The sequence below is a fragment of the Lampris incognitus genome, chromosome 7 (genome assembly GCF_029633865.1).
Source record: "Lampris incognitus isolate fLamInc1 chromosome 7, fLamInc1.hap2, whole genome shotgun sequence".
In the NCBI taxonomy this organism is placed as follows: Eukaryota; Metazoa; Chordata; class Actinopteri; order Lampriformes; family Lampridae; genus Lampris; species Lampris incognitus.
The window spans coordinates 64143023-64170616 of NC_079217.1; the positions used below are offsets into that span (position 1 = coordinate 64143023).

Consider the following 27594-nt stretch of genomic DNA (forward strand, 5'->3'; position numbering starts at 1 on the left):
TCAGCAATTAAAAGGAAAAAGTTAAGAGGACATCCATCGTTTGGTGTTTTTTTTTTCTTTTTGGATTTTTCCCGCTTTTTACTCCCTAATTTTACCCGTCCAATTACCCCACCCTTCTGAGCCGTCCCGGTCGCTGCTCCACCCTCTCTGATGATCCAGGGAGGGCTGCAGACTACCACATGCCTCCTCTCATACATGTGGAGTCACCAGCCACTTCTTTTCACCTGACAGTGAGGAGTTTTGCCAGGGGGACGTAGCGTGTAGGAGGATCACACTATTCCCCCAACTTCTCCCTCCCCCCCGAACAGGCACCCCGGCCGACCAGAGGAGGTGCTAGTGCAGTGACCAGGACACATTCCCACATCTGGCTTCCCACCCGCAGACACGGCCAATTGTGTCTGTAGGGACGCCCGACCAAGCTGGAGGTAACACAGGGATTTGAACTGGCGATCTCCGTGTTGGTAGGCAACGGAATAGACCACTACACTACCCAGATGCCCTGATTTCTAATAGGCATTCATCCAACTTCACCAGATGATTATCGGCATCAAGTCAAGTCAATTTTATTTGCATAGCCCATTATCAGCAATTACAAATTTGCTTCAGGGGGCTTTACAACAACACAACACCCTGTCCTTAGACCCTCACATCGAATAAGGAACAACTCCCTAAAAAGAAACCTTTAACAGGGAGAAAAAATAGGAAGAATCCTCAGGGATAACAGAGGAGGGATCTCTCTCCCAAGACCGAAAGGTGCGCATTGGAGGTTGTGTGTACACAAGTTAAAGAATACAACATTGAAAGAGGCTAACAGAATTATAATGGAAGTATGTGATATATGAAGACTACGATGAGGAGGATGCCAAGCAGTATCCAGATGCTACCGGAACAGCCTTAACGAAAGGCTTAATGGAAATTTAAAGCTATGTATCATCTAAATAGGAATGGAAACCTACTTTGCAATGATGGATTCATGTACCAAAGGGCAACGTGTAAATAGAGAAAAGAATAGGACCAAGTACAGATCCCTGTGACACACCATACTGACCTTAATGTAATCTCATTAGATCGTGTTAGATCAACAACTGTTCATTAACAGTTGTGTAAAACAAAGTGAGATCTGTCAGATAAGAATTATCTAAACCAGGAAAGAGCAGTGTCTGTGAGACCAGTATAACTTTCTAGGCGATCTAATAGTATGTGGGGATCAATCATGTCGAATGCTGCCCTTAGGTCATGGAGCACCAATATTGAAACTGAGCCAGAGTCCAAACAAGTAGTTAATAATTTACCACTTTTGTCAGAGCAGTTTCTGTGCTATAGAATTTTCTGATGAGGTTCATATAGATTATTGGATGAAAGGTGTTCTATGAGTTGTTGAACCACTACTTTTTCAAGGAGTTTTGAAAAGAATGGCAGATTTTTGATTGGGATTGGTCTGTAGTTGCTGATCAAATTGGGATCCAGGTTATGCTTCTTTCGGTGAAGGCACAATGCCACTAATAAGAGAGCTGTTTATCAGCTGTAGTAACAGTGGGCTGAGAATTGGAAATAGGTCCTTAACAAACTTAGGAGGAATAGGATCAAGTAAGCAAGTAGTGTGCATGGAGGAAAATACCAGTCTAGAGAGTGTTTCGAGGGAGATTATCTCAAAGTGGGCGAGCTTGCAAGAAGAAGAATGTTCAGGTGTAATCACCCCATCCTGGGTTGGGATTGAGGAGGATTTTGTTTTTCTGATTTCATCAACTTTAGACTTTAGTGGTGAAGAATTCTATGCAGTCAGTTACAGTAAGGGAGGTGCTACATATAGGACGCGATTCACAAGTCCGTTTAGTGACTGTATTTTTATTATTTTCTATCAGGTAAGAAAAATGAGCCATTCTAGCAGTATGAAGAGCATGGTTGTTCTCCATATGTGTTCAAGTTTTCTGCATTTTTTTAAAGAGACAGAGTGCCTCTATTGTACCAGGGGGATGTTTTCCATCTAGCTTTCCTAGTCATGGGGGCAACTGAGTTAAATGTGTTCAGCAATGTGAGATTGAAGTTGTCAGTATACTTGTTAAGGCAACAGAACTGACCCATCGCGGTTACAGCACACTTGTGTCGCTCAGTGAATTTATGATCGTAGTAGAGTCAATACTGCTATGATCAGGTGGTGTAGGTTTCATGGTGACTAATACAATGCCTAGATAGTGTAACCTTAAAAGTAAGGAACCCGTGATCTGAAAAGACAGGAAGATGGGGTGAGATAGCTAGATCTGAGAAAGAGAGACCACGTGGCAAGACTAAGTCAAGCATGCGACCATAGAGGTCAGTTTGTACATCAACATGCTGTGTAAAACCAGCAGAATCTATGAGATCTAAGAAAGCTTTACTGAGTGTCTCAGATTTGTCGTAATATGATAATATTAAAAATCCCCCATGATTATAGACTGACCATTTGTGTCAGTATGGCATGAACAAGACTTTACTGTCAGATTAGCTGTTAAAATGATTCAAAAATAGCTGAGAGACTTATTAATGAATAAGTGAATTGATTTCAACACAGATACCACAAATTCTTTCCTGTTGTTGACTCGACATGATTTATAATATATGCATCCACTTCTCCAGTTTGTTCCAGCACAGTTGTTGCAAATTTAAAAGAAAACAAAAACAAAAAAAACACCTTTTACACCTTCCTTGTGTCACTTATCCATTCAGCAGTATCTGATTTGTCAGAATGTGAGTACAGTAAAAGCTTTCCGCCCACTCAGCATTCATTTACAAATCTAGAGCACCAAAAATGTTCAAACTCCTTAAGAGTACGCTGCCAAAAGTCAGTAGAACCCCCCCCCCACCCCCGTCTGCATCTGCAATTGTTTAGTGAAATCTGTGAAAGGATGCTGCAAAAAGTCATGTTGTAAACTGACATCTTAAAACTACTCCCAGTGCATTTCAAGTTGGGGAAATACATTTATTTGCAGGTTCCGACACAAATTTGAAGATTGTGCTGTGAACCACTACATGTATTTACAACTCTATGCTTTCACCATGGCCCTGAGATGGCCTGGCGACCTGTCCAGGGTGTCTCCCCGCCTGCCGCCCAATGACTGCTGGGATAGGCTCCAGCATCCCCGCGACCCTGACAGCAGGATAAGCGGTTTGGATAATGGATGGATGGATGCTTGCGCCATTTACACCATACTGACAGTCTTTATGCATGCTCAATAATCCAGGTAAGAAAATCAAAGTGGGCTCAGTTCATCAGGACACAACGTTTATGACAGAAACGTTTCGTCACTCATCTAATGCCCCTTTTCCACTACACGGTACCGGCTCAACTCGACTCGACTTTTTTGTTTTCCATTACTGGAAAGTACTGCCATTTTGGTAACTGTTACCACTTTTCTGGTCCCACCTTTGTACCACCTATGTCGAGATTCTAAAAAGAAAACGAGTGGGTACCAAAATCAATGCAGACCAGCTACACTGAAGGGTACTGTTATGGTAATGGAAAACGACACTGCGAGTCAAATCAAGCTGAGCCGGTACCTCGTAGTGGAAAAGGGGCATACATGACCTCTTCAGTCTAAACTGACTGCAGGTATCCCCGCCCTTATAAACAATACAGTTGTATAACGACCGAAACCAACGATCGGTTTCATATGCAAATTGCCATGACCATTAACTAGAGTTTCAATGGTCATGTGTACTATTCACAGAGGATTTGGGAATATTTGCAATTACAACATTGTAAGATGGTGACAGATGTACTCTTAGGCCCCCTCCATTTACAAAATGACGCCATCCTCAGCAGTAGTACCACCCTTAACACTGACCAAGTGTGTCTGCTCCTGAAGCTGTGTCTTCAGTCCACTTACTTCATATACAGGAGGCAGTACTATAGGCAGAAGTATGGGTGTGCTATGGGTTCCCCAGTTTCACCTATAGTGGCCAACTTGTATATGGAGGAAGTGGAAGAGAGGGAGGGCTCTGATGTCCTATCCTGGGACACCACCTAGCCATTGGCTCAGATTTGTGGACGACACCTGGGTTAAAATTAAATCTCAGGACGTACCACGTTTCATCAACCAAATTAACTCTGTGGACAACCACATCAAGTTCACCAGGGAGGATATGAAAAACGACAGGTCAGCCTTCTTACACTGAAATTTCAATTGGTGACGGGGGACATTTGATTGTTGATGTTTACCGTAAACCAACACATACTGATCAGTACTTAAGGTTTGACTCTCATCGTCCACTGGAGCACAAACCAGGAGTCATCAGGACGCTGTACCACCGAGCTGACAATGCCCCCACGGACACAGCAGCCGGGAAGGGGAGAAATCCCACATTAAACAGGCCCTGGTTAAGTGTGGTTATCCTAACTGGGCATTTGTCAAAGCCAGGAAGACAACCAAACAGTGCACCAGCCGATCGAAGAGAGGAGGAGGACAACAGCTGACGCAGTGTAAACCAGTGGTGATTCCATATGTGGTGGGAATGTCGGAAAAGTTGAGACACATATTTTCCAAACACCACATCTCAGTTGCTTTCAAGCTCCAAAACATGCTGCGCCAGAAGTTGGTCCACCCCAAGGATCGAGTGCCCCAGCACAAACAAGTCAATATAGTGTACTGTACGCTGTTGAGTGCCAGGAGGATTGCCGTGACTTGTACAGTTGGGAAACTAAACAGACGCTGGCCAAGAGGATGGCACAACACAGGAGAGCTAACACGTCAGGCCAGGACTCCACAGTCTACACCATCTACAGGCCAGTACCTGCTCTTTCAAGGATGAGGATGTGCACATCCTTGATAGGGAGGAACGCTGGTTTGAACGGGGAGTCAAAAAGGCCATCTATGTGAAGAGGGAATGACCATCCCTGAACCGAGGGGGGCGGACAAGAGTACATCCGTCACCATTTTACGATGCTGTAATTGCGGACATTCTCAAATCCTCTGTGAATAGTACACATGGTCATTGAAACTCTAGTTAATGGTCACAGCAATTTGCATATGAAACCGATTGTTGGTTTCGGTCATTTTGCAACTGTATTGTTTATAAGGACGGGGATACCTGCAGTCAGTTTAGACTGAAGAGGTCATTTAGATGAGCGATGAAACCTATCTGTCAATAAATGTTGTGTCTGGATGAACTGATTCAACTTTCTTTGACTGACATACTGACAGTGTTCGGTAACCCGTTTTTATCACCAACATTTCTTATAGTCAGTTGTAAGGAGGTCAACAGTCAGGGTAAGAGCCATGGCAAAAGCACTTAAGAACTTTTCCAAATAAACTTCTCATCCTTTCTTCATTTTTACCTCATATGGTTTTGATGATATAGTCCTACCTACGCACTGGGAGATTGCTTAATCGTCTGAATGAGCAAATGGAAATGGAGCACATTCACATTTTAATTTTTTTTACTTTACACTGATTCGCAGAACTGGAAAAAAACTTGACCACATGAGCTCACAGAGCTGTTTTAAGAAAGAAACAAGCAAAGGTAGCATCTCTGAATGAGCTGTGTTCTTGGCAGGAATGCGGAAAGTAATAACCCTGGACCCTGATTGGCTGGGTCCAAACCATGTGATTCATGTCATCAGACCACATGTTGGCATTCTTCATATTAGCAATGATGAAGCTTCACCACAATGAGATTGGGGTCACTGAGCAGGATTAACCTTAATTTTGGGTAGCCAGGTTTCTGTTTGGTCAAATTTACAGAAGCCTGGAGTGATTCAAGCACAAAAGTTTGTTAGAAAAGGGTGGAGACAGTCGGCTTTCATCCTACTTCAAACCAGTAAAATTACACAAGCGCAAACAGAGGGCAGAGCCTAGTGTTAGTGCTCACCTGTGTGCTGGCCTTTAAACAAAAATTTATTTGTTCCATGCCAACAAAACTTTGGCTCGGACAAGATGGCAACCATAAAAACATTACAGGGTTGCTGAGTTTGCAGCAAATCTCTCTATTTTTTTGGCAAGAAAGATAAACACAATCATTTATTATTATTCAAAGAAGGTTGAATCAGTTCAGCTGGACACAACGTTTATTGGCAGATATGTTTTGTCACTCATCAAAGTGACCTCTTCAGTCTAAACTGACTGCAGGTATCCCCGCCCTTATAAACAATACAGTTGCAAAATGACTGAAACCAACAATCGGTTTCATATGCAAATTGCCGTGACCATTAACTAGAGTTTCAATGATCATGTCTACTATTCACAGAGGATTTGAGAATGTTTGCAATTACAGCATTGTAAGATGGTGACAGATGTACTCTTTTCTGCCCCCCTTGGTTCAGGGATGATCATTCCCTCTTCACATAGATGGCCTCTTTGACTCCCCGTTCAAACCGGCATTCCTCCCTATCAAGGATGTGCACATCCTCATCCTTGAAAGAGTGGGCACTGGCCTGTAGATGGTGTAGACTGTGGAGTCCTGGTCTGTAGATGGTGTAGACTGGGGAGTCCTGGCCTGTAGATGGTATAGACTGGGGAGTCCTGGTCTGTAGATGGTGTAGACTGGGGAGTCCTGGTCTGTAGATGGTGTAGACTGGGGAGTCCTGGTCTGTAGATGGTGTAGACTGTGGAGTCCTGGCCTGTAGATTGTGTAGACTGTGGAGTCCTGGCCTGTAGATGGTGTAGACTGTGGAGTCCTGGCCTGACGTGTTAGCTCTCCTGTGTTGTGCCATCCTCTTGGCCAGCGTCTGTTTAGTTTCCCCAACTGTACATGTCACGGCAATCCTCCTGGCACTCAACAGCGTACAGTACACTACATTGCCTTGTTTGTGCTGGGGCACTCGATCCTTGGGGTGGACCAACTTCTGGCGCAGGATATTTTGGAGTTTGAAAGCAACTGAGACGTGGTGTTTGGAAAATATGCGTCTCAACTTTCCCGACATTCCCACCACATATGGAATCACCACTGGTTTACACTGAGACAGCTATTGTCCTCCTCTCTTCGATCGGCTGGTGCACCGTTTGGTTGTCTTCCTGGCTTTAACAAATGCCCAGTTAGGATAACCACACTTAACCAGGGCCTGTTTAATGTGGGATTTCTCCCCTTCCCCGGCCGCTGTGTTGCTGGGTATGTCGTCAGCTCAGTGGTACAGCGTCTTGATGACTCCTAGTTTGTGTTCCACTGGATGATGAGGGTCAAACCTTAAATACTAATCAGTCTGTGTTGGTTTACAGTAAACATCAACAATCAAATGTCCCCCGTCACCAATTGCAATTTCACAGTGTAAGAAGGCTGACCTGTCATTTTTCACATCCTCCCTGGTGAACTTGATGTGGTTGTCCACAGAGTTCATGTGGTTGGTGAAATGTGGTACACCCTGAGATTTAATTTTCACATTCCCTAATCCTCTGTGAATTTTCACCACATGACCATTGAAACTCTAATCAATGTCACACCCATATTTGCACATGAAACTGGTCGTTGGTTTTGGTTATTATGCAACTGCATTGTATTGTTTATAAGGGGTGGGGACACCTGCAGTCACTTTAGACTGAAGAGGTCACTTATATGAGTGATGAAACGTATCCGTCAGTAAACGTTGTGTCGAGATGAACTGATTCAACCTTCTTTGATTTTCTTACCTGGATTATTGAAAATTGCATCAAGACATTTATTATTATTCTTAGCATACATTTAGGCTGCACAATATTGAAAAAAAAAACCTCAAAGATAGTGATATTTTTTCTGCAATATATATATATATATATATATATGATATCTGAAACAGTACAGGAATTTTCACCAGATGACTTGAAATGCGTTTTTTTTTTTTTGGAAAGAATTAATCATTCTAGAATGATTGGCAACCTATGGTCATGAGCTTTGGGTAGTAACCAAAAGGGTGAGATCGCGGAAGCAAGCGGCTGAAATGAGTTTCCTCCGTAGGGTTTTCGGGGCTCAGCCTTAGAGATAGGGTGAGGAGCTCGGACATCCGGAGGGACCTCAAAGTAGAGCCGCTGCTCCTTTGTGTCGAAAGGAGCTAGTTGAGGTGGTTTAGACATCTGATTAGGATGCCTCCTGGGCACCTTCCTTTGGAGGTTTTCCAGGCACGTCCAACTGGGAGGAGACCCCGGGGTAGACCCAGAACTTGCTGGTGGGACTACATGTCCAATCTGGCCTGGGAACCCCTTGGGATCCCCCAGGAGGAGCTGGAGGGCGTTGCTGGGGAGATGAACGTCTGGAGTGCCCTACTTAGCTTGCTGCCACTGCGACCCGACCCCAGAGAAGCGGCTGATGATGAGATGAGATGAGATGAGATGAGATGAGATGAGAATGATTGGGATGATTTTTTTTAGGGGAGATGTTGGGAAATTATGAAAAGTGAGGGCGTGGTAGTGAAGAGTTGCCAGATGGCTGGGCAACCACTGCAGAAATAGTGAGAGAGACAGGTGGTAAGGTACTTGGTGTGTCATCAGGACAGAGGAAGGAAGACAAGGAGACTTGATGGTGGAATGAGGACGTACAGCAAATTATACAGAGGAAGAGGTTGCCAAAGGAGAAGTGGGATAGTCAGAGAGATGAAGAAAGTAGACAGCAGTACAAGGAGATGCAGTGTAAATGAAGAGAGAGGTGGCAAAGGAAAAGGCGTATGGTGAATCATATGATAGGTTAGACACTAAGGAAGGAAAAAAATGACTTGTACCTATTGGCTAGACAGAGGGACCGAGCTGGGAAGGATGTGCAGCAGATTAGGGCGATCAAGGATAGAGATGGAAGTATACTTACAAGCGAGGAGAGTGTGTTGAGAAGGTGAAAGGAGTACTTTGAGGGGCTGATGAATGAAGAAAACGAGATGATGTGGGGATAGTGAATCAGGAAGTTCAGCGGATTAGCAAGGAAGAAGTGAGGGCAGCTATGAAGAGGATGAAGAGTGGAAAGGCAGTTGTTCCTGATGACATACCTGTGGAGGCATGGAGGTGTTTAGGAGAGATGGCAGTGGGGTTTTTAACTAGATTGTTTAACACAAACTTGGAAAGTGAGAGGATGCCTGAGGAGTGCAGAAGAAGCATACTGGTACCGATTTTCAAGAACAAGGGTGATGTGCAGAACTGTAGCAACTACAGAGGTATAAAGTTGATCAGCCACAGCATGAAGATATGGGAAAGAGTAATAGAAACCAGGTTAAGAGGAGAGGAGATGATTAGCGAACAGCAGTATGGTGTCATGCCAGGAAAGAGCACCACAGATGCGATGTTTGCTTTGAGAGTGTTGATGGAGAAGTATAGAGAAGACCAGAAGGAGTTGCATTGTGTCTTTGTGGATTTAGAGAAAGCATATGACAGGGTGCCGAGAGAGGAGGTGTGGTATTGTATGAGGAAGTCGGGAGTTGCAGAGAAGTATGTAGGAGTGGTGCAGGATATGTATGAGGGAAGTGTGACAGTGGTGAGGTGTGTGGTTGGAATGACAGATGGGTTCAAGGTGGAGGTGGGATTACATCAAGGATGGGCTCTGAGCCCTTTCTTGTTTGCAATGGTGATGGACAGGTTGATGGACGAGATCAGGCAGGAGTCTCCATGGACTATGATGTTCACGGATGACATTGTGATCTGTAGCGAGAGTAGGGTGCAGGTGGAGGAGAGCCTGGAGAGGTGGCGGTATGCACTGGAGAGAAGAGGAATGAAAGTCAGTAGGAGCAAGACGGAATACCTATGCATGAATGAGAGGGAGGACAGTGGAATGGTGGGGATGCAAGGAGTGGAGGTGATGAAGATGTATGAGTTTAAGTAGTTGGGGTCAACTGCCCAAAGTAACAGGGAGTGCAGAAGAGAGGTGAAGAAGAGAGTGCAGGCAGGGTGGAGTGGGTGGAGAAGAGTGTCAGGAGTGATGTGTGACAGAAGGGTACCAGTAAGAGTTAAAGGGAAGGTTTACAAGATGGTTGTGAGACCAGCTATGTTATATGGTTTGGAGACAGTGGCACTGATGAAAAGACAGGAGGAGGAGCTGGAGGTGGCAGAGATGAAGATGATAAGATTTTCATTGGGAGTGATGAAGAAGGACAGGATTAGGAACGAGTATATTAGTGGGACAGCTCAGTTTGGACGGTTTGGAGACAAAGCAAGATTGAGATGGTTTGGACATGTGTGGAGGAGAGATGCTGGGTATATTGGGAGAAGGATGCTGAATATGGAGCTGCCAGGGAAGAGGAGAAGAGGAAGACCAAAGAGGAGGTTTATGGATGTGGTGAGGGAGGACATGCAGGTGGCTGGTGTGACAGAGGAAGATGCAGAGGACAGGAAGAGATGGAAATGGATGATCCGCTGTGGCGCCCCCTAACGGGAGCAGCCAAAAGTAGTAGTAGTAGTTTGGGAATGTGAAAATTGAACGGTTTCTCTTTTTGTCATTCGTTTGGAAAGAAGAAGAGATGGAGCCAGACAGACCATGTGGAGCGACGGCTCAGAATAGTGATGTGCAGATCGCTTCTGACGTCATCTGAATCCACATGTGTGATGTATGCATTAACGTGTTTTCAAGTCAGGTCAAGTCAATTTTATTTGTGACGTCCAATATCACACAAATTTGCCTCAAGGGGCTTTACAGCAACACAATATCCCGTCCTTAGACCCTCGCATCGGATAAGGAACAACTCAGATGGGACGCGATCCCCGCTGTTCATCCCCCACTCTCCTGCCTCTCATGTGAAATATATTCAAACTGTCTTGAGTCGCTTAAGCGATATATTGTGCGATGAGGCAGCCGTGGGAATGGTTGTCAATTCCCATGTCAAAAGCGCATAAATTCTCCACCTGCCACCCAAACGAATGAATTATTTCCTCTGATTTAGATACCTGCACCCGACCACACATTGCCATTATTTCTCAGTGGGGTATGTGTAAGCATGGTGATATGGTAACATGTTACAGCATGTTGGAGGTACCAGTTTTGTGACATATGTCTACCTACATAGAGCACTTTGCAGCTGTTGCATACGACATACCCAGCACTTGACTGGTCATGGTTAAGTATTTCACTAAATCGCTCCCACGTGGCACTTTCTTGCCTTTCCTTTTATTTGTCTTTAATTCGCCTTTTTTAATTTTCTCTCTGATCTTTTTTTTGCCTCCGTTGCTGCTTAAGACAAATAGATGCCACAATTGGCACAATGAGAATCTAGTCTGCTAATTTGTGCTTGATGAAAAGTTAAGCTTAAAATGTGTTCACGTTTTAGAGAAAGTAATTTATATTTTCCCTCATTAATGATATATTTCATCCACCCGGAAACTATCTGCTGTTAATCAGAATGTTAATTTTTATGGCTGGACCCGCCCAATGCACAGATTAACCGTGGATATAACTGTGATCCACGCCTCACTAGCAGAGATGCAGACGAACACACGATGTGTCGTGGAGCGAGAAATGACAAAGATCCAAGCATTATATTGGAGTAAATTATGTTGTATCAGACAGACTTGTAGAGTAGTCACAGAAATGAGAACCATGCAAGTTTGAGTTTCCTTTTTATAGCGAGCAGCGAAAAGTTGTAGCATGAGGCGGTTGAGTCAATTTGCCTTACTTCACATGGCAAGTCCTGCGATGTGATTATTGTGCATCTGCAAATCCCAATGCTGAAATTATATATCGTGCAGCCCTCGCCTAGCAAAAGAAAGAGGGACTCTTGTTCTTCTCTTCACTGGTAAACCAACTAGAGGTGCCACATCCAGAGGTGGGCATTTTCAAGCTCACAGCCAATGAAATGGCTGCCCAATGAGTTCTGTGGTTTCCTTATCCAAGTTTGTTTTTTTACCACATTTCTCCAGACCCTCCATCTGGCTGTGTGAGATTAGATCAACTTTACCAGGTGCTTGAAAACAGGGCTGAAGACATTTTCTCAATTAAAACTCTCCGATGATAATGTCTTTTAGCGCAATATTTTGAAATCGCCTTCTGTCATGTTTAAAGGGTTGATTGGGTTTCTAGTTGAAAGTTGAATAGGGCAGAATCTTCCTCTCCAGTAAAACACCTCCTGCCTGTCACATTTTCTCATTTCTCAGCAGGATTTTTAAAGCAGAATAGGGCCGGGTAATAATTCAATGTTGTCATTCACCACAGTGTTTCCAAATCTAGTCCTCAAGGCCCACCAGCATTGCAGATTTCCATTGTAACCCTGCATACGTAGGCCTGCTTGTACTTACTCAACCAATCAGCATTTAATTATGTCAGGTTTGGCACACCTGGAATGATTAAGTGCTGTAATGTGATTGGTTGACCCAGTACAAGCAGGCCTACGTATGCAGGGTTACAATGGAAATCTGCAATGCTGGTGGGCCTTGAGGACTAGATTTGGGACACATTGGTTGTTTTCCATTTGTAATTTACTGGATAAAATTCAGATATTGGCATATGGTGGCACACCATTTTATAGTTAAATGAATGATAACGAGAATTTGTGACCTAAAATTTATCAAAAAAATGAGGTGTAAAATATTAGAGGGGATATTATCTGAGAACTAGTTTCGGTTTGATGCTGTACTTTACATTAACAAACAGTTCAATGTGTTGAGCTTCAGCTCGAGTCTTAAGCACAATGTTGGTTTTTTTTCACATGTAAGCAGATATCGTGATATATATATATTTATTATATAACATTTCCAGTGATTCGTGTGAAAATATGCTCAATGTTGCGCAACACTAAAGCAGAACTATAAACAGTAAATTGAAAAAACAAAACAGGCAGAATTTAACTCGCTCGATCTTGTTTTTGTTTTTTTTTTCTTTTCAAAATGACAACCATCTTTAAATAAGAAATAATCCATCCATCCATCCATGATCCTGCTCTCAGGCTCGCGGTAATGCTGGAGCCTATCCCAACAGTCACTGGGCGGCAGGCAGGGAGACACCCCGGACAGGCTGCCAGGCCGTCAAACAGGGCCGACACACACACACACACATAGGGACAATTTAGTATGGCCGATTCACCTCACCTACATGTCTTTGGACTGTGGGAGGAAACCCACGCAGACAGGGGGAGAACATGCAAGCTCCACACAGAGGACGACCCCCAAGGTTGGACTACCCCAGGGCTCGAACCCCAGACCTTCTTGCTGTGAGGTGACCGCGCTAACCACTCCGCTATCACGTCACCCTAAATACGAAATAAGAATAATGAAAATTAACAAATGAAATAACTTTTAAACACTTAATTATGAGCGTCCCTTATCAGCAAACGCAATACCTGGAACCGAACTATTCACAAGAAAAACTCGTACAGTAAAATCTTTAGATTCATTATCAGCAACTGTTGAATCGACTTAATGGCAAAGACAGTGGGTAGTAAAAATGAAGGGCTATTTCCAGGTAGAAAAAAAGAGCAATGATCTCTTGACCTGTAAACAGAAAACAAGATGAAATAGGATGAAACAGTTGTGTAATGTTAAACAATAAGTCGTCAATTTACAAGCAAGAAAGACAAACCAATTGAAAGTCTTTGGCTTTAAAGGTTCCTTCTGCCATGAACTGTATTTCCATTAAAACTTTGTGTGAAATTTGAAGTTGTGAATAATAAAAACTGTCCTGAATGCCAAGACATCGAGACTCCCAAGTATTCTACTAAAAGTTTTACATTCCCTCAAGATGGAAAAGTAAATGTGTCAATAAAGAGACTGAGACAGTGTGATAGAAACAAGTTTTCAAAATGTCACCAATGGCAAATAAAACTTGTAAAACCTCTCTATTGCACGTGGCTAATAGTTAAATTGCTAAATGAAAATGCAACCAAATTGCATTTAAAAAAAAATTATAAAAATATTACAAAAGTGGATAGAAACATTGCCAATGTTTTCGTTTGTACTGAAAACCCTTTAATAGGATCAGCTGCTGGTGGAGATGCCAGCTAACGCTTAGTCAGTTGGAAAACTTTGAAAGTCTTCAAGTTTCATGTTAACCAACCAATTGACTAGTGGGATTATTATTAGCTATTTTATGTAGCATACGTAGCAAAGTGTAAACCACTAGCCTTTGTCTGCATACTTATGAAATGAGATTAAACTTCAGGTTATTAGTGGAACTCTACAGAGGTATAAAGTTGATCAGCCACAGCATGAAGATATGGGAAAGAGTAATAGAAGCTAGGTTAAGAGGAGGAGAGGTGATGATCAGCGAGCAGCAGTATGGTTTCATGTCACGAAAGAGCACCACAGATGCTTTGAGAATGTTGATGGAGAAGTATAGAGGAGGCCAGAAGGAGTTGCATTGTGTCTTTGTGGATTTAGAGAAAGCATATGACGGGGTGCCGAGAGAGGAGGTGTGGTATTGTATGAGGAAGTTAGGAGTTGCAGAGAAGTATGTAGGAGTGGTGCAGGATAGTATGAGGGAAGTGTGACAGTGGTGAGGTGTGCGGTTGGAATGACAGGTGGTTCAAGGTGGAGGTGGGATTACATCAAGGATCAGCTCTGAGCCCTTTCTTGTTTGCAATGGGGATGGACAGGTTGACGGACAAGATCAGGCAGGAGTCTCCATGGACGATGATGTTCGCAGATGATATTGTGATCTGTAGTGACAGTAGGGTGCAGGTGGAGGAGATCCTGGTGAGGTGGAGGTATGCACTGGAGAGAAGAGGAATGAAGGTCAGTAGGAGCAAGACAGAATACCTATGCGTGAATGAGAGGGAGGACAGTGGAATGGTGAGGATGCAAGGGGTAGAGGTGACAAAGGCGTATGAGTTTAAATACTTTAGGTCAACTGTACAAAGTAACGGGGAGTGCAGAAGAGAGGTGAAGAGAGTGTAGGCAGATGGAGTAGGTGGAGAAGAGTGTCAGGAGTGATTTGCAATTGAAGGGTACCAGCAAGAGTTAAAGGGAAGGTTTACAAGATGGTAGTGAGACCAGCTATGTTGTATGGTTTGGAGACAGTGGCACTGATGAAAAGACAGGAGGCGGAGCTGGAGGTGCAGAGATGAAGATGCTAAGATTTTCACTGGGAGTGATGAAGAAGGACAGGATTAGGAACGAGTATATTAGAGGGACAGCTCAGGTTGGACGGTTTGGAGACAAAGCAAGAGAGACAAGATGGAGATGGTGTGGACATGTGTGGAGGAGAGATGCTGGGTATATTGGGAGAAGGATGCTGAATATGGAGCTGCCAGGGAAGAGGAGAAGAGGAAGGCCAAAGAGGAGGTTTATGGATGTGGTGAGGGAGGACATGCAGGTGGCTGGTGTGACAGAGGAAGATGCAGAGGACAGAAAGAGATGGAAACGGATGATCTGCTGTGGCGCCCCCTAACGGGAGCAGCCAAAAGTAGTAGTAGTCGTAGTAGTTATTAGTGGAAATCACTTCACTTCGTACAGACATCTGCCGATTACTAAACCCAATTTCAATGTGGTGGCTATATGTTAGCTCTCATCTAGCTTGGAATATTTTTTAATTTATTTTATTTTATTTGTTTTATTTTAACAGGAAGTCCGTTTGAGGTCAAACATTTTGGTTAGCGCGGTTGCCTCACAGCAAGAAGGTCCTGGGTTCGAGCCCCAGGGTAGTCCAACCTTGGTGGGTCGTCCCAGGTTGTCCTCTGCGTGGAGTTTGCATGTTCTCCCCGTGTCTGTGTGGGTTTCCTCCGGGGGCTCCGGTTTCCTCCCACAGTCCAAAGACATGTAGGTCAGGTGAATTGTGTGTGTGTGTGTGTGTGTGTGTGGGCCTGGGCCCTGTGATGGCCTGGCGGCCTGTCCAGGGTGTCTCCCCACCTGCCGCCCAATGACTGCTGAGATAGGCTACAGCGTCCCCGCTACCCTGAGAGCAGGATAAGCAGTTCAGATAATGGATGTTTTACCTTTATTTTAACAGGATGTCCGTTTGAGGTCAAAAATATCTTACAAGAGAAACCTCACCAAGGTAGCAGCCATACAAAATCACAAATAGTAAAATGCAACATAAACTACATGATATACAAAAAAATTTTGAAATAAAACAGAAAGACTGCTATTCACACAGTGGCTTTTCAAGAAAAACAACTACATGCCTCCATCATCACATTCTTTATGATTCCATTAAATTCATCAATGGATATAAACATTTCTAATTTTAGATTTTTTTTTTTGCAAATTACTCCATGACCAAGGTGCATAGTAGGAAAATAGTTTTCTCCAGGTCTGTCAAAAGCTGGGGTAAATTATAAAGCAACCAATTGGAGGAGCGTAGCTGGTAATTACCAGAGACGAGACAGAGAAGGGTACAGAGATAAGCTGGAAATTTACCCAGTATCACTTAATAGATAAGAAAAATATATACCAGTGCTGTTGTCTGCAAAAAGTAAATGATGTCTAACCCACCAAATCATAAAGAATGCAATGGTGAGTAAGGGACTTTGTAATTAAACGTAAACACGCATGGCACACTGAATCAAGGCTCCGTGAAATGGAGGGGGCTGTATGCATATACAATATGTCACCATAATCAATCCTAGACATAAAAGTAGCTTCCACAAGTTTTTGTCTTGGCATTAAAAGTAAAACAAGATTTATTTCTAAAATAAAAGCGAATCTTCACTTTGAGCTTCCTAACTAGATTAGCAATATTTACATTAAATAAAAACTTGTTTATCCATATACCCAAGTACTTGTATGAGGGCACCCTTTAAATAGATTTATCATTGGACGTGAAGATGCTAAAATCATCAAGCAACTGTATGTGAGCTTTTGAGAAGACCATAAAATTCATTTTCTGGGCATTTAAAACCAATTTTAAACTCAGTAGAGCAGTTTGTAAAAACTGAAATGCAGTCTGAAGTTCTTGCACCACCTGTGCTATGGAGGGAGCATGCGTTTAAATGACAGTGTCATCAGCATAGAAGTGTATTTTTGCTTGAATATCCTTACCCAGGTCCTTTATGAAAATAGAGAACAAAATTGGTCCCAAAAGGGAACCCTGGGGGATACCTTTAGTTTTCTCGAGAAAATCAGATTTGTGGCCCTCATCATGGGCACATTGAGTTCGATTTACAAAATAATTTCTGAACCATTTAACAGCCTTAGGACCGTAACCAGCATCCCTAATTTTTTCTTTCAGCAGCAATTCATGGTCCACTGAATCAAATGCCTAAGACAGATCCACAAATAAGGCAGCGCAATGTTGTTTTCTGTCCAAGGCACCAATGAGATTGTCACAACCAAGCAGCATTAATGGTACTGTGGTTAGTTGTAAAACCAGACTGAAAATTACTTGAAATGTTATTATCAAGTAAATTTTTTTAACTTTACGTTTAGCTGGGATTCAAGGATCTTAGCCGTGACTGACAGTTGGGAAATCAGGCAGTTTATGTTCAACTTGAAGGGGTCTCCTCCTTTAAGTAAGGGGAGAACATGAGCAGCTTCCCAGAGTCTTAGGTATAGAGTTGGACAAAAGACTTAAATTAAAAATATGAGTAATAGGCTCAGCAATAATATCTGCCACCACCTTTAAGAAATAAGGATTCAGATTGTGTGGACCTGCTGCAGACTATATATATATATATATATATATATATATATATATATATATATATATATATATATATATATATATATATATATATATACACACACACACACACACATATATATATATATATATACATGTATATATATGTATACATGTATATATATATGTATATATAGCTGGATAAATGAGGCCCACGTTTCAGCCAAACTGTTTAATTCATTAATCATTAATAAATAATAATGTACCATGCAAACTACTTCGGTTGTAAAAGATACACAATGCACAATGCAAGGCCATATACTATGCTAGAATATTTGCTTGTTGTTGTTGTTTTAGTAGAGGCTATTTAGGTTTTCATCTGAGAGATTTACACGTCTTCCAGGCTTTCCTGTTTAGTCTGCTTTTACCATTTAAATCATATTGACTTCATTTTATTTTTAATCAACATAACTTTCCTTATAGGGAAGCTTATGATAACATTCCATATGTTTTAATTAACCAGCAATCATCTAACCTTTAACCCCTGCTTGTCCATTAAAAAGTCATCAACAAGCCATCCATCCTTCAAATTCAAGATTCACATGTTCAAACGTTTATTTGTCACATACTCCAAATACAACTTATGCATTAGGTTTGATTCACGTGATTTCTCTTTAGAACATGACAGTGTCATTAAAACCATTGCAACTGATAATTGTGTTCCAAGAATAGACAATAGTCCCAAGAAGTCACAAGACTATTAAAAATAAATGAATAAATAAAAAGAAAAACTGATAAGGCAAGAGGCCCTGATGGTGTCTCAGCTTTCCTTTTGAAGACGTGCAGAGAAGCTTACACCAGCCTGGTTCTCTGTCTCTCAAAGGTCTGTTGATTCACATATAGTAGTTCCAGCTCTCTGGAAAAAGCAATTATTACTCCTCTTCCAAAAAAGACTGTTCCCCAGAAAAATAATGAGTATAGACCAGTAGCCCTGACCTCTGTTGTAATGAAGTGTCTGGAAAAGTTGATGGTGTGGTAACTGAAGTCACGCATAAATGGACAGATTCTTATCAGTTTGCCTGTGAAGACAATCATGGCACTGATGATGCAATACTAACCATAATACACTTTATTTTGCAACACCTTAAAAACACCAAGGCCTATGTGCGACTGCTGTTTGTAGACTTCAGCTCTGCTTTTAATACCCTGCAGCCACACATCCCTCTCAGTAAGCTCTGACGGATGTCTGTTAACCCATATATGATCAGGTGGTATCACTCCGTTTTGACCAACAGGACCCAGCAGGTCCGAATGATCCAGACATTATCTTAGTCTTTGGGGCTGGACAGAGGGTAATGATGTTATTTTATCATGCTGTGATAGAGAGTATATTACGTTACAGAATTTCAGCTTGGTTTGGTAACATATCAGTTAAAATCACAAGTAAACAGACTAGTCCACACTGCAATGAAAGTGATAGGGGTGAGAGAGCATCCCTCCCTTCAAATGCTCTTTGAGAAGACAATAGCTAAACAGGCTAGGAACATTATTGCTGACCCCTCTCGTGTCCTGTATTCAGAATATAAGCTGCTCCCATCAGGTAGACGCTACAGGGTTCCAATAAAATGAACAGGTATAAAAACTCTTTCATCCAGGCGTCCAAGTAGTGTGGCGGTCTATTCCATTGCCTATCAACACGGGGATCGCCGGATCGAATCCCTGTGTTACCTCTGGCTTGGTCGGGCGTCCCTACAGACACAATTGGCCGTGTCTGCGGGTGGGAAGGCGGATGTGGGTATGTGTCCTGGTCACTGCACTAGCGCCTCCTCTGGTCAGTCGGAGCGCCTGTTCAGGGGGAAGGAGGAACTGGTAGAATAGCACGATCCTCCCACGAGCTATGTCCCCCTGGTGAAACTCCTCACTGTCAGGTGAAAAGAAGCGGCTGGCGACTCCACATGTATCAGAGGAGGCATGTGGTAGTCTGCAGCCCTCCCCAGATCGGCAGAGGGGGTGCTCCAAGTACAACTGAGGAGAAAACGTGGGGGGGAAAGAAAAACAAAAACCCTCTATCATCCCTCTATCAATGAATCTCCTAAACTCGGGACATGAGGAGGGGGGTGAAATGTGGGGCTGTGTTGCATGTATTTGAATGCACTTTGACTGCAATCCTCGGTAATATGTACTTTGTCTCTTACTGCACTATAATCAAATCAAATCAATTTTATTTGTATAGCCCAATATCACAAATTACAAATTTGCCTCAGTGGGCTTAACAGCAACACAACATCCTGTCCTTAGACCCTCTCATCGGATAAGGAACAACTCCCTAAAAAAACCCTTTAACAGGGAGAAAAAATTGGAAGAAACCTCAGGGAGAGCAACAGAGGAGGGATCTCTCTCCCAAGATGGACAGCGTGCAATGGATGTTGTGTTTACGCAATTTATACAATACAACATTGAAAGAGGATAACAGAATTATAATGGACTTACAAAATTTATGAAGAATATGATGCGCAGGATGCCAAGCAATGTCCAGATGTATATATTTTTATGTGGCAGCCTTTATGCCCAAGACAAATGTCCTTTGGACAAATAAAGTAATCTTGAATCTTGATACAAGTACAAGTATAACGAGCAGTGAAATTATTTCAACAAAATAAAATAGAATAGCATTTTAAAAAGTAAAAAATCCAGAGAGTATACAGAAGGTATAACCTGATAAATATGTATTTACCATGTGCAGTCACTATACAAATACAGGTATGCAAATAGTCTGTGTGTGAAGTGTCGGAGGCCAAGTGGCAGTGGTGACAGGTTCTTATTTGTGTAAACAGCGTGCGTTACAAATATAATTGTTATTTGGTGTTTAGTGTCCTTATGGCCTAGGGGAAGAAACTCCTTCTGAGTCTCTCTGTGTTGGCCTGGTGGGAGTCAGAAGGAGTTTCTTCCCCCAGCCCATAAGGACATAAATCCTTTATTCTGCAGTCCCTGTTTAAATTCTACTTTATCTCCTCTATTTCATCCAAAGGAGTTGAATCAAGTGCGACTGGACTTGGTATATATCCGTGAAGACGTTTCGCCTCTCATCCAAGAGGCTTCCTCAGTTCGTGCCTTTCTGACTAGACCAAGCTAGTCTGACTGGCTGGTGATGAGACTCAGAATTTATCCTCTTGGAGTCGTTGTCAGAGCTATAGATGTCCATGGCTCTGTTAGCGACGGGCGTTGGTAAACATCGGGACACAAAGAGCCATGGACATCATTAGCTCTGACAACGACTCCAAGAGGATAAATTCTGAGTCTCATCAGCAGCCAGTCAGACTAGCTTGGTCTAGTCAGAAAGGCACGAACTGAGGAAGCCTCTTGGATGAGAGGCGAAACGTCTTCACGGATATATACCAAGTCCAGTCGCACTTGATTCAACTCCTTTGGATAACCATGACCTGGATGAATGAGAACATTCTTAGACATCCTCCTCTCTATTTCCTTAATTCAGTTATTTTTTCCTTAAAAAGAAAAAAGAAAAACATTTAAGCTCCACCCACTCCCCTCCACACACAAGCTGTCAATCTCTCTCTCTCTCTCTCTCTCTCTCTCTCTCTCTCTCTCTCTCTCTCTCTCTCTCTCTCTCTGTCTCTCTCACACCTGGCTTTCCTGTGCTCTGCTTCCTCTTTCAGGACTTGGAGAACGGCTACTCATGTTCATGTCCTCAGGGTTTCTATGGGAAGAACTGTGAGATCAGTGGCATGACGTGTGCTGATGGTCCGTGTTTCAATGGGGGCACCTGCATGCCCAAGAACTCCAGCAGGTACAGCTGCCGGTGCCTGCCCGGCTACATGGGCTCCAACTGCGAGAAGAAGCTTGACAGATGTAGCAGTGACCCCTGTGCCAACGGTAACAACCAGCTGTCACCACATTCACATTGCTTTACCTCTGATGCCAGGCAGACAGCCAAAGTCAAGTCCAGTCAATTCACTTGACTTGACAGCTAAAGTTTGCACTGATGATTTGTAGGTTGGACAAGCCATGGCTTGCAGTTGCAAGGCGTGACAAAGGTCCTTTTTGGCAAAAGAAAATTAATCTATCTCCTTGGAAAACAAACAGCACTGATGTTTTGGTGATATGTGTTATAATAATTAGTCAAAGGAAATAATTTCATTTTCTTAACCGTTTTTTTCTTACTGACTGTTTTCTGACCTCAGTGCTACAAGGATAGATAACAAATAATAATAATAATAATAATACATTTTATTTATAAAGCACTTTTCAGAGTACTCAAAGACGATTTACATCAGTAAAAATTAACATAAAAACAACACACCAAAAACATAAAACACAACATTAATCACACATTAGAAGCAACTGTGAAAAGGTGAGTTTTGATTAATGATTTGAACGTGGACAGATTGGAGCAGTCTCTGAAATGTTTGGACAGAGAGTTCCTGAGGGAAGGGCAGCTGTGGAGAAGGCTCTGTCTCCCCAGGTTCACTGCTTGGTCCTGTGTGGTGTAGACAAGAGGTTGGCATCGGAGGATTGAAGGCTGCGGGAAGGAGTATGGTAGTGGAGCAGGTTGGTGAGGTAGGAGTGGGGCTGGTTATGGAGGGCTTTGTGAGTGAGGAGAATGACTTTGAATTGGCTCCCTTATGGGACAGGGAGCCAGTGGAGGTTATGGGGGACAGGAGAGATGTGGTCACGGGAGTGGGAGTGGGTGAGTAAGCGAGCAGCAGAGTTCTGGATGTACTGGAATTTGGTAGGACTTTGGATGATGAGCCATAAAGAATGCTGTTGCAGTAGTCAATTCTGGATGTGATGAAGGCATGGATCAAAGCTTCGGCAGAAGAGAAGGAGAGTGATGGACGGGGACAAGCTATGTTTTAAGGTGGAAAAAGACAGTTCTGTTGATTTGATTGATGTGTTCAAAGGAGAGGTTGCTATCAAAAATTATTCCGAGGTTGCGGGGACAAGGGGATGAAGGACATGGGGAGAAGGACAGAGCGGCATTCTCGATGGTGAGGCAGAAGTTATGCGTGGTTTGGCAAGGGATTTGGGACTGATGATGATCATTTCAGATTTATCACAATTAGTTTGAGGAAGTTGGCTTGCATCCATGATTTACAGTGCCTTGCAAAAGCATTCAACCCCCTTGACAGTCATCACTAATTTCTGTTCCTGAACAATATTATTTTTGTGAACCCATAAGCTCTAACAGCATGTTCCCAAAGCCAAAATAAGTTAATTTTTCGCTGACTTTTTGTAAATAAATTAAAAACTAAAATGTAGTGCTTGCTTAAGTATTCAACCCCCACATATCAATACTTTGTAGAGTACCCTTTTTCTGCAATAACAAGCATGATTCTGTTGGGGTAAGTATGTACAAGCTTTGCACATTCTTCTGGAGTAATTTTTGCCCATTCTTGTTGGCAGAATTTGTACAGGCCTTGCAGGTTGGTTGGATGGCGCCTCTGGACTGCGATTTTCAGTCTGTGCAACAGATTTGCAATGGGGTTGAGGTCCGGACATTGACTTGGCCACTCCAAAACGTTCACCTTTTTGTTGCTAAGCCACGCTATTGTTGCTTTAGCCTTGTGCTTAGGATCATTGTCCTGCTGGAAGGTGAACCTTCTCCCAAGCTTCAGTTTTATGGCAGACTCCAACAGGTTTTCTTCCAATATTTCCCTGTTTTTAGCTCCATCCATTCTTCCCTCAGCTTGAACAAGGTTCCCAGTGTCTGCAGATAAAAAGAAACCCCATTGCACTATGCTGCCGCCGCCAGGCTTCATTGTAGGAAGGGTGTTTTTTAAGGCATGAGCACTGTTAGGTTTGTGCCACACATAACGCTTTGAGTTTTGGTCAAAAAGCTCAACTTTCATCTCATCTGACCACAAAACCTTTACCCCGATCCTAACTGGGTCTCTCTCATAGCAAACTCCAAGCTTGCTTTTATATGCATAGTTTTGAGCAACGGCTTCTTTCTTGCCACCCTCCCATACAGGCCAGATTTATGATGAATCCGTGATATGGTTGAGTCATACACTACTCGAGTTTCAGCCACTGACCTCCGGAGCTTCTTCAAAGTGATTTCAGGATCATCTGTGGCTTTCCTCACCAGCCCCCGTCTTGTTCGGACACTTAGCTATGAGGGATGGCCTGCCCTACAAAGCATCTTGGTGGTGTGATACAGCTTCCACTTTCTGACAGTGGATCCAACAGTGTTCTGTGGGACATCCAAACACTTGGATATTGTTTTGTATACCTTTCCCACCTTCTGCATTTTAATCACTTTGTCTCTTACTTCAGTATCATGCTCCTTTGTCTTAATTTTCTGATGGAGTTCACGCTCAGCTAATGAACTTTACACAGAGTGCTTTTTATAACCCATAAACCAGACCGTTACTTTAATATATTACAGGTGCACACTAATTCTGTCCAGTTGTGTTTACCTGAGTTTGTTGTAGGAATAATTTTTCATTTGTGTAAACTTGGAGCTTCCAGAGCACAAGGGGTTGAATACTTATGCAAGCACAATATTTTAGTTTTTAATTTACTTATAAAAAGTCAGTGAAACATAACTCATTTTGGCTTTGGGAACATGCTGTTACAGCTTATTGGCTCACAAAAATTATATTGTTCAGGAACAGATGTGTGACTACCTTTTATAATCCAGAAATTAGTGATGACTGTCAAGGGGGTTGAATACTTTTGCAAGGCACTATAATTTAAGTGAGGCAGTTGGTCAGAGTGGAGTGAGTTGTAGTGGTGATGGATTTAGTGGTGATGTAGAGCTAGATGTCATTGGCATAGCAGTGGAAGTGGAGATCATGACAATGTATGATGTTACGGGGGGGGGTGCTTTGAGTTGGGAGGCAATAACACATTCCAGTATTTTTGACAGAAAGGGAATTCGGAGAAGGGCCAGAAATTGCTCATAATATCAGGACTGGGTCCGGGTTTTTTAGGATAGGGGTGACAGCAGACAGTTTAAGTGTATGGGGGACTGAACCAGAGCTGATGGAGGCGATAATGATTTCTGTGATGAGTGAAGAGATAGCTGGGAGACAGTCCTTAACAAGACTGGATGGGATGGGATCCAGAAAACAAGTGGACATTCTCATTCCTACTGTAAGGTTGGACAGCTCCATTGGAACACAGGTGAGGGGGAGCCAAAGTTCCAAAGAGCCAAACTTTATGAGGTGTGAGTAGTAGGTGGACCAAACTGTGATGAGAGCATCTTTGTATTGTTTAAGGTAGTCAGTGTAGGCTTAACGATGCAATTTTAAACCAGTCTTTTGAGCTGGCGCTTTCGTGATTTCATTTGATAGAGTTCAGGAGTATACCAGGGAGCTGAGTGTGTGAATGAGACTATTTTGGTCTTGATGGGGGCCAGCTGATCAGGACAGGAGGAGAATGTGTCATTATAATAATTCACAAGATCGGAGGGATTATCAGACAGCAGGGAGGAAGACATTTCATTGGCAAGAGAGGCAGAAAGAGCAGAATGGGAGAGAGATTTGTGGTTTCTGAAGGATATTTTGCGTTTTGACTTTTGGGATGGGGATAGGGATGTTACTATCCATGGTGATTGCCAGGTGCTCAGAGATATTGAGGTTGAGGCTGGAGAGTTCATGTATTGTGAGAACAGTGGAGCAGACCAAATCCAGGATGTGACCATGACTATGAGTGCGGAAGTTAATATGTCGTGTGATGTTAAAGCATTGTAGCAGTTCCAGGAATTCTGTGGTAGATTTACAGTCAATGGCACCAATGTGGATATTACAATCACCCAGAAGGGGAAAGGAAGGTGAGATAGCACATAGCTGGGTCAGAAACCTAGAGAATTTAGAGAGAAAGGAGGTGTTTGGCTTGGGGTGGGGGGTAGATGATGGCAGTGATCAAGGGAGTAGGTCCAGAGAGTTTGAAGGCAAGGTGTTCTAAAGAATGATCGGCAGGAATGAAATGGTGGTTGTTTTAATGTCCTTCCTGTAAACAGCAGCAACACCACCTCCCCACCCCTCAAGATGAGGTTTATCAATGTATGTGAATTCTTTGGGTGTGGTCTGGTTTAGTGAGAAATAGTTCAGGGTTTTACGGCAAGTTTCAGTGAGACAGAGGAAATCAAGGTTACTGTCAGTTACAAATTCATTCAAGAATGAGGCTTTTGTTATTGAGTAAAATAGTGTTGCGCTAAACCAGTTTCAGATGATGTTGCTCTATGATAGGTTGCGAGGACTGATGAAGGGAACAGAGATTGGACTGATTCACGTGTCGTTTGTTGTGGTGATTGTGAGGGTTATGATATCTGTTGGTAATACAGTCGGGAATGGGAAGGGGACGAACAGTAGTGTGGTCACACCACAAGGGGGAACTGGTGTGAGTGAAGGATGTGATAGTCATTGTGGGCAAAGAGGAAGAAGGAGGTTCAGGGAGGCATGTGTGTGATTTAAATAGTCAATCATGTGTGGAGGACAGAACAGCATGCTGTAAACTACCAGCAAGCACGCAACTACCTAGCATGTTCCAGTGAAGAATGTCTCTTTTATACAGAGAGGAGTGCTCTTGAAACAAGTCAAAGTTATGAATAAAACCAATGTTGTGTGCAGTACACATGGACTGGAGCCAGGTATGTAGACTAAGAACCCCGGGGTTGTCCAGCCTTGGGGGTCATCCCAGGTTGTCCTCTGTGTGGAGTTTGCATGTTCTCCCCATGTCTGTGATGGGTTTTCTCCAGGTACTCCGGGTTCATCCTCCTGTCTGTGCCCCTGACCAAGGCAATGGAAAGACGAACTGGAGTTGCTCCCCGGGTGCTGCATGGAGGCTGCCCACTGCTCCTAGCTACACAGCTAGGGTGGGTTAAATGCACAGAAAGAATTTCCCCACGGGGATTAATAAAGTAGTTAAAAAAAACAAACAAACAAAAAAGAATTCTGCTAAAACACTCCACACTACAACCCATTGTGGGAATTGGGCCAGAAATAAAAGCAGTTTTTCCACAACTGTTGAGGTGATTAAAAAGACTGATAAAATCACCTTTTGTCAGCTCGCACTGCTGACAGGCAGTGTCATTGCAGCCAACATGGACTATTACTTTTGTAATGATCAGAAATGAATCCAGGATTTCCGGGAGTTTCTCTAGGAGGTCATGGGTAATCCTCATCATCGGGATCAAGTATGACCGTCCTCCTTCTGGGTCCCTCTGGGTCCTTAGGTGAGCGTAGAGGCCGATCCTGGAAACGCATAATGGGAGGATGCCTGCGCGTGACAGCTTTTTACATGGAGTAGCTGATGTGCCTGCGGCCACCACATGGTCCTTGGCAGGGAGTGGCCAGAGTCCAATGGCATGTAGAACCAAGATGATTGGGGACCACTCTCTGTTGCGGCCTTCATCCACATTCACTGCTGTTGTGACTTAGAGACATCTTCCGCCAGTTCTGCCGTTGAGGTCTTTGTTTGATCGCGCTTTGTCTGGAACCTCTCCCTTGACCTATCTGGCCTAGGTGACCCTACCAGGTGTAGCTCTTGGGATTATTGGTACATGCAAGCTTCTCCACCACGGCAAAGTGGCAATCTAGGAGTAATAGCTTCCGGAAAGCAGTGTGTGAACGCATTTACAAAATGGATGTTTCAGACTGTGGAGTCCCCAACAATCAAGGTAGTGGGGAGGAAGAGAGCAGGTGACTGATTGACACCGCAGTCAGAGCAGAGACAGTCTCTGGAGGGGATGAATGTTGTTGGTCTGAGGATGCGGTATTGGGACTGGGAGTGAACAATCTGCCTGAACACCAGGGAGGACAGTGCACGGGGACCCATGCAGGAAGACCCGCATTGACAGCAGGATGTGGGTCGGCCACCACAGCAGTCGGGGCAGCTGTTACAGCAGGAGTAGTCCCAGCTGGAGCAGGAACCAGTTCCACATGGGAAGGAGCAACACTGGCCACAGGAGCAGCATCGGTCATGGGGGCATCAACAGGGTGAACTGCGGCATCAGCCGATACCATAGTAAAATGACGTGAGAGGTTTATGGGCAGAGGCAAGGTAGCTAATGATCTTTCCATTTTGTCACATCAGCCAATTGCCTCCAACCAGGTAGCCTGTGAGCTGAGAGTGGAACAGAAGGAGAGCTGGCAATGAGATGATAGGTCCCAGAGGATGGTATTGGAGATGGCTGAGCTCATAACTGAGATTGTTTTTGACTGTGGCTGCAGT

General features: G+C 43.4%; 1 protein-coding gene across 2 annotated transcripts in view; it reads left to right on the forward strand.

The window, feature by feature from the left end:
* dlc (deltaC) overlaps positions 1–27594 on the forward strand; it is a 153721-nt gene that overhangs the window by 58078 nt on the left and 68049 nt on the right. For both annotated transcript variants that reach the window (XM_056283155.1, XM_056283156.1), the window contains exon 7: positions 21072–21288. In XM_056283155.1, coding sequence (XP_056139130.1) covers positions 21072–21288 — 217 coding nt within the window. The remainder of the gene's footprint in view (positions 1–21071; positions 21289–27594) is intronic.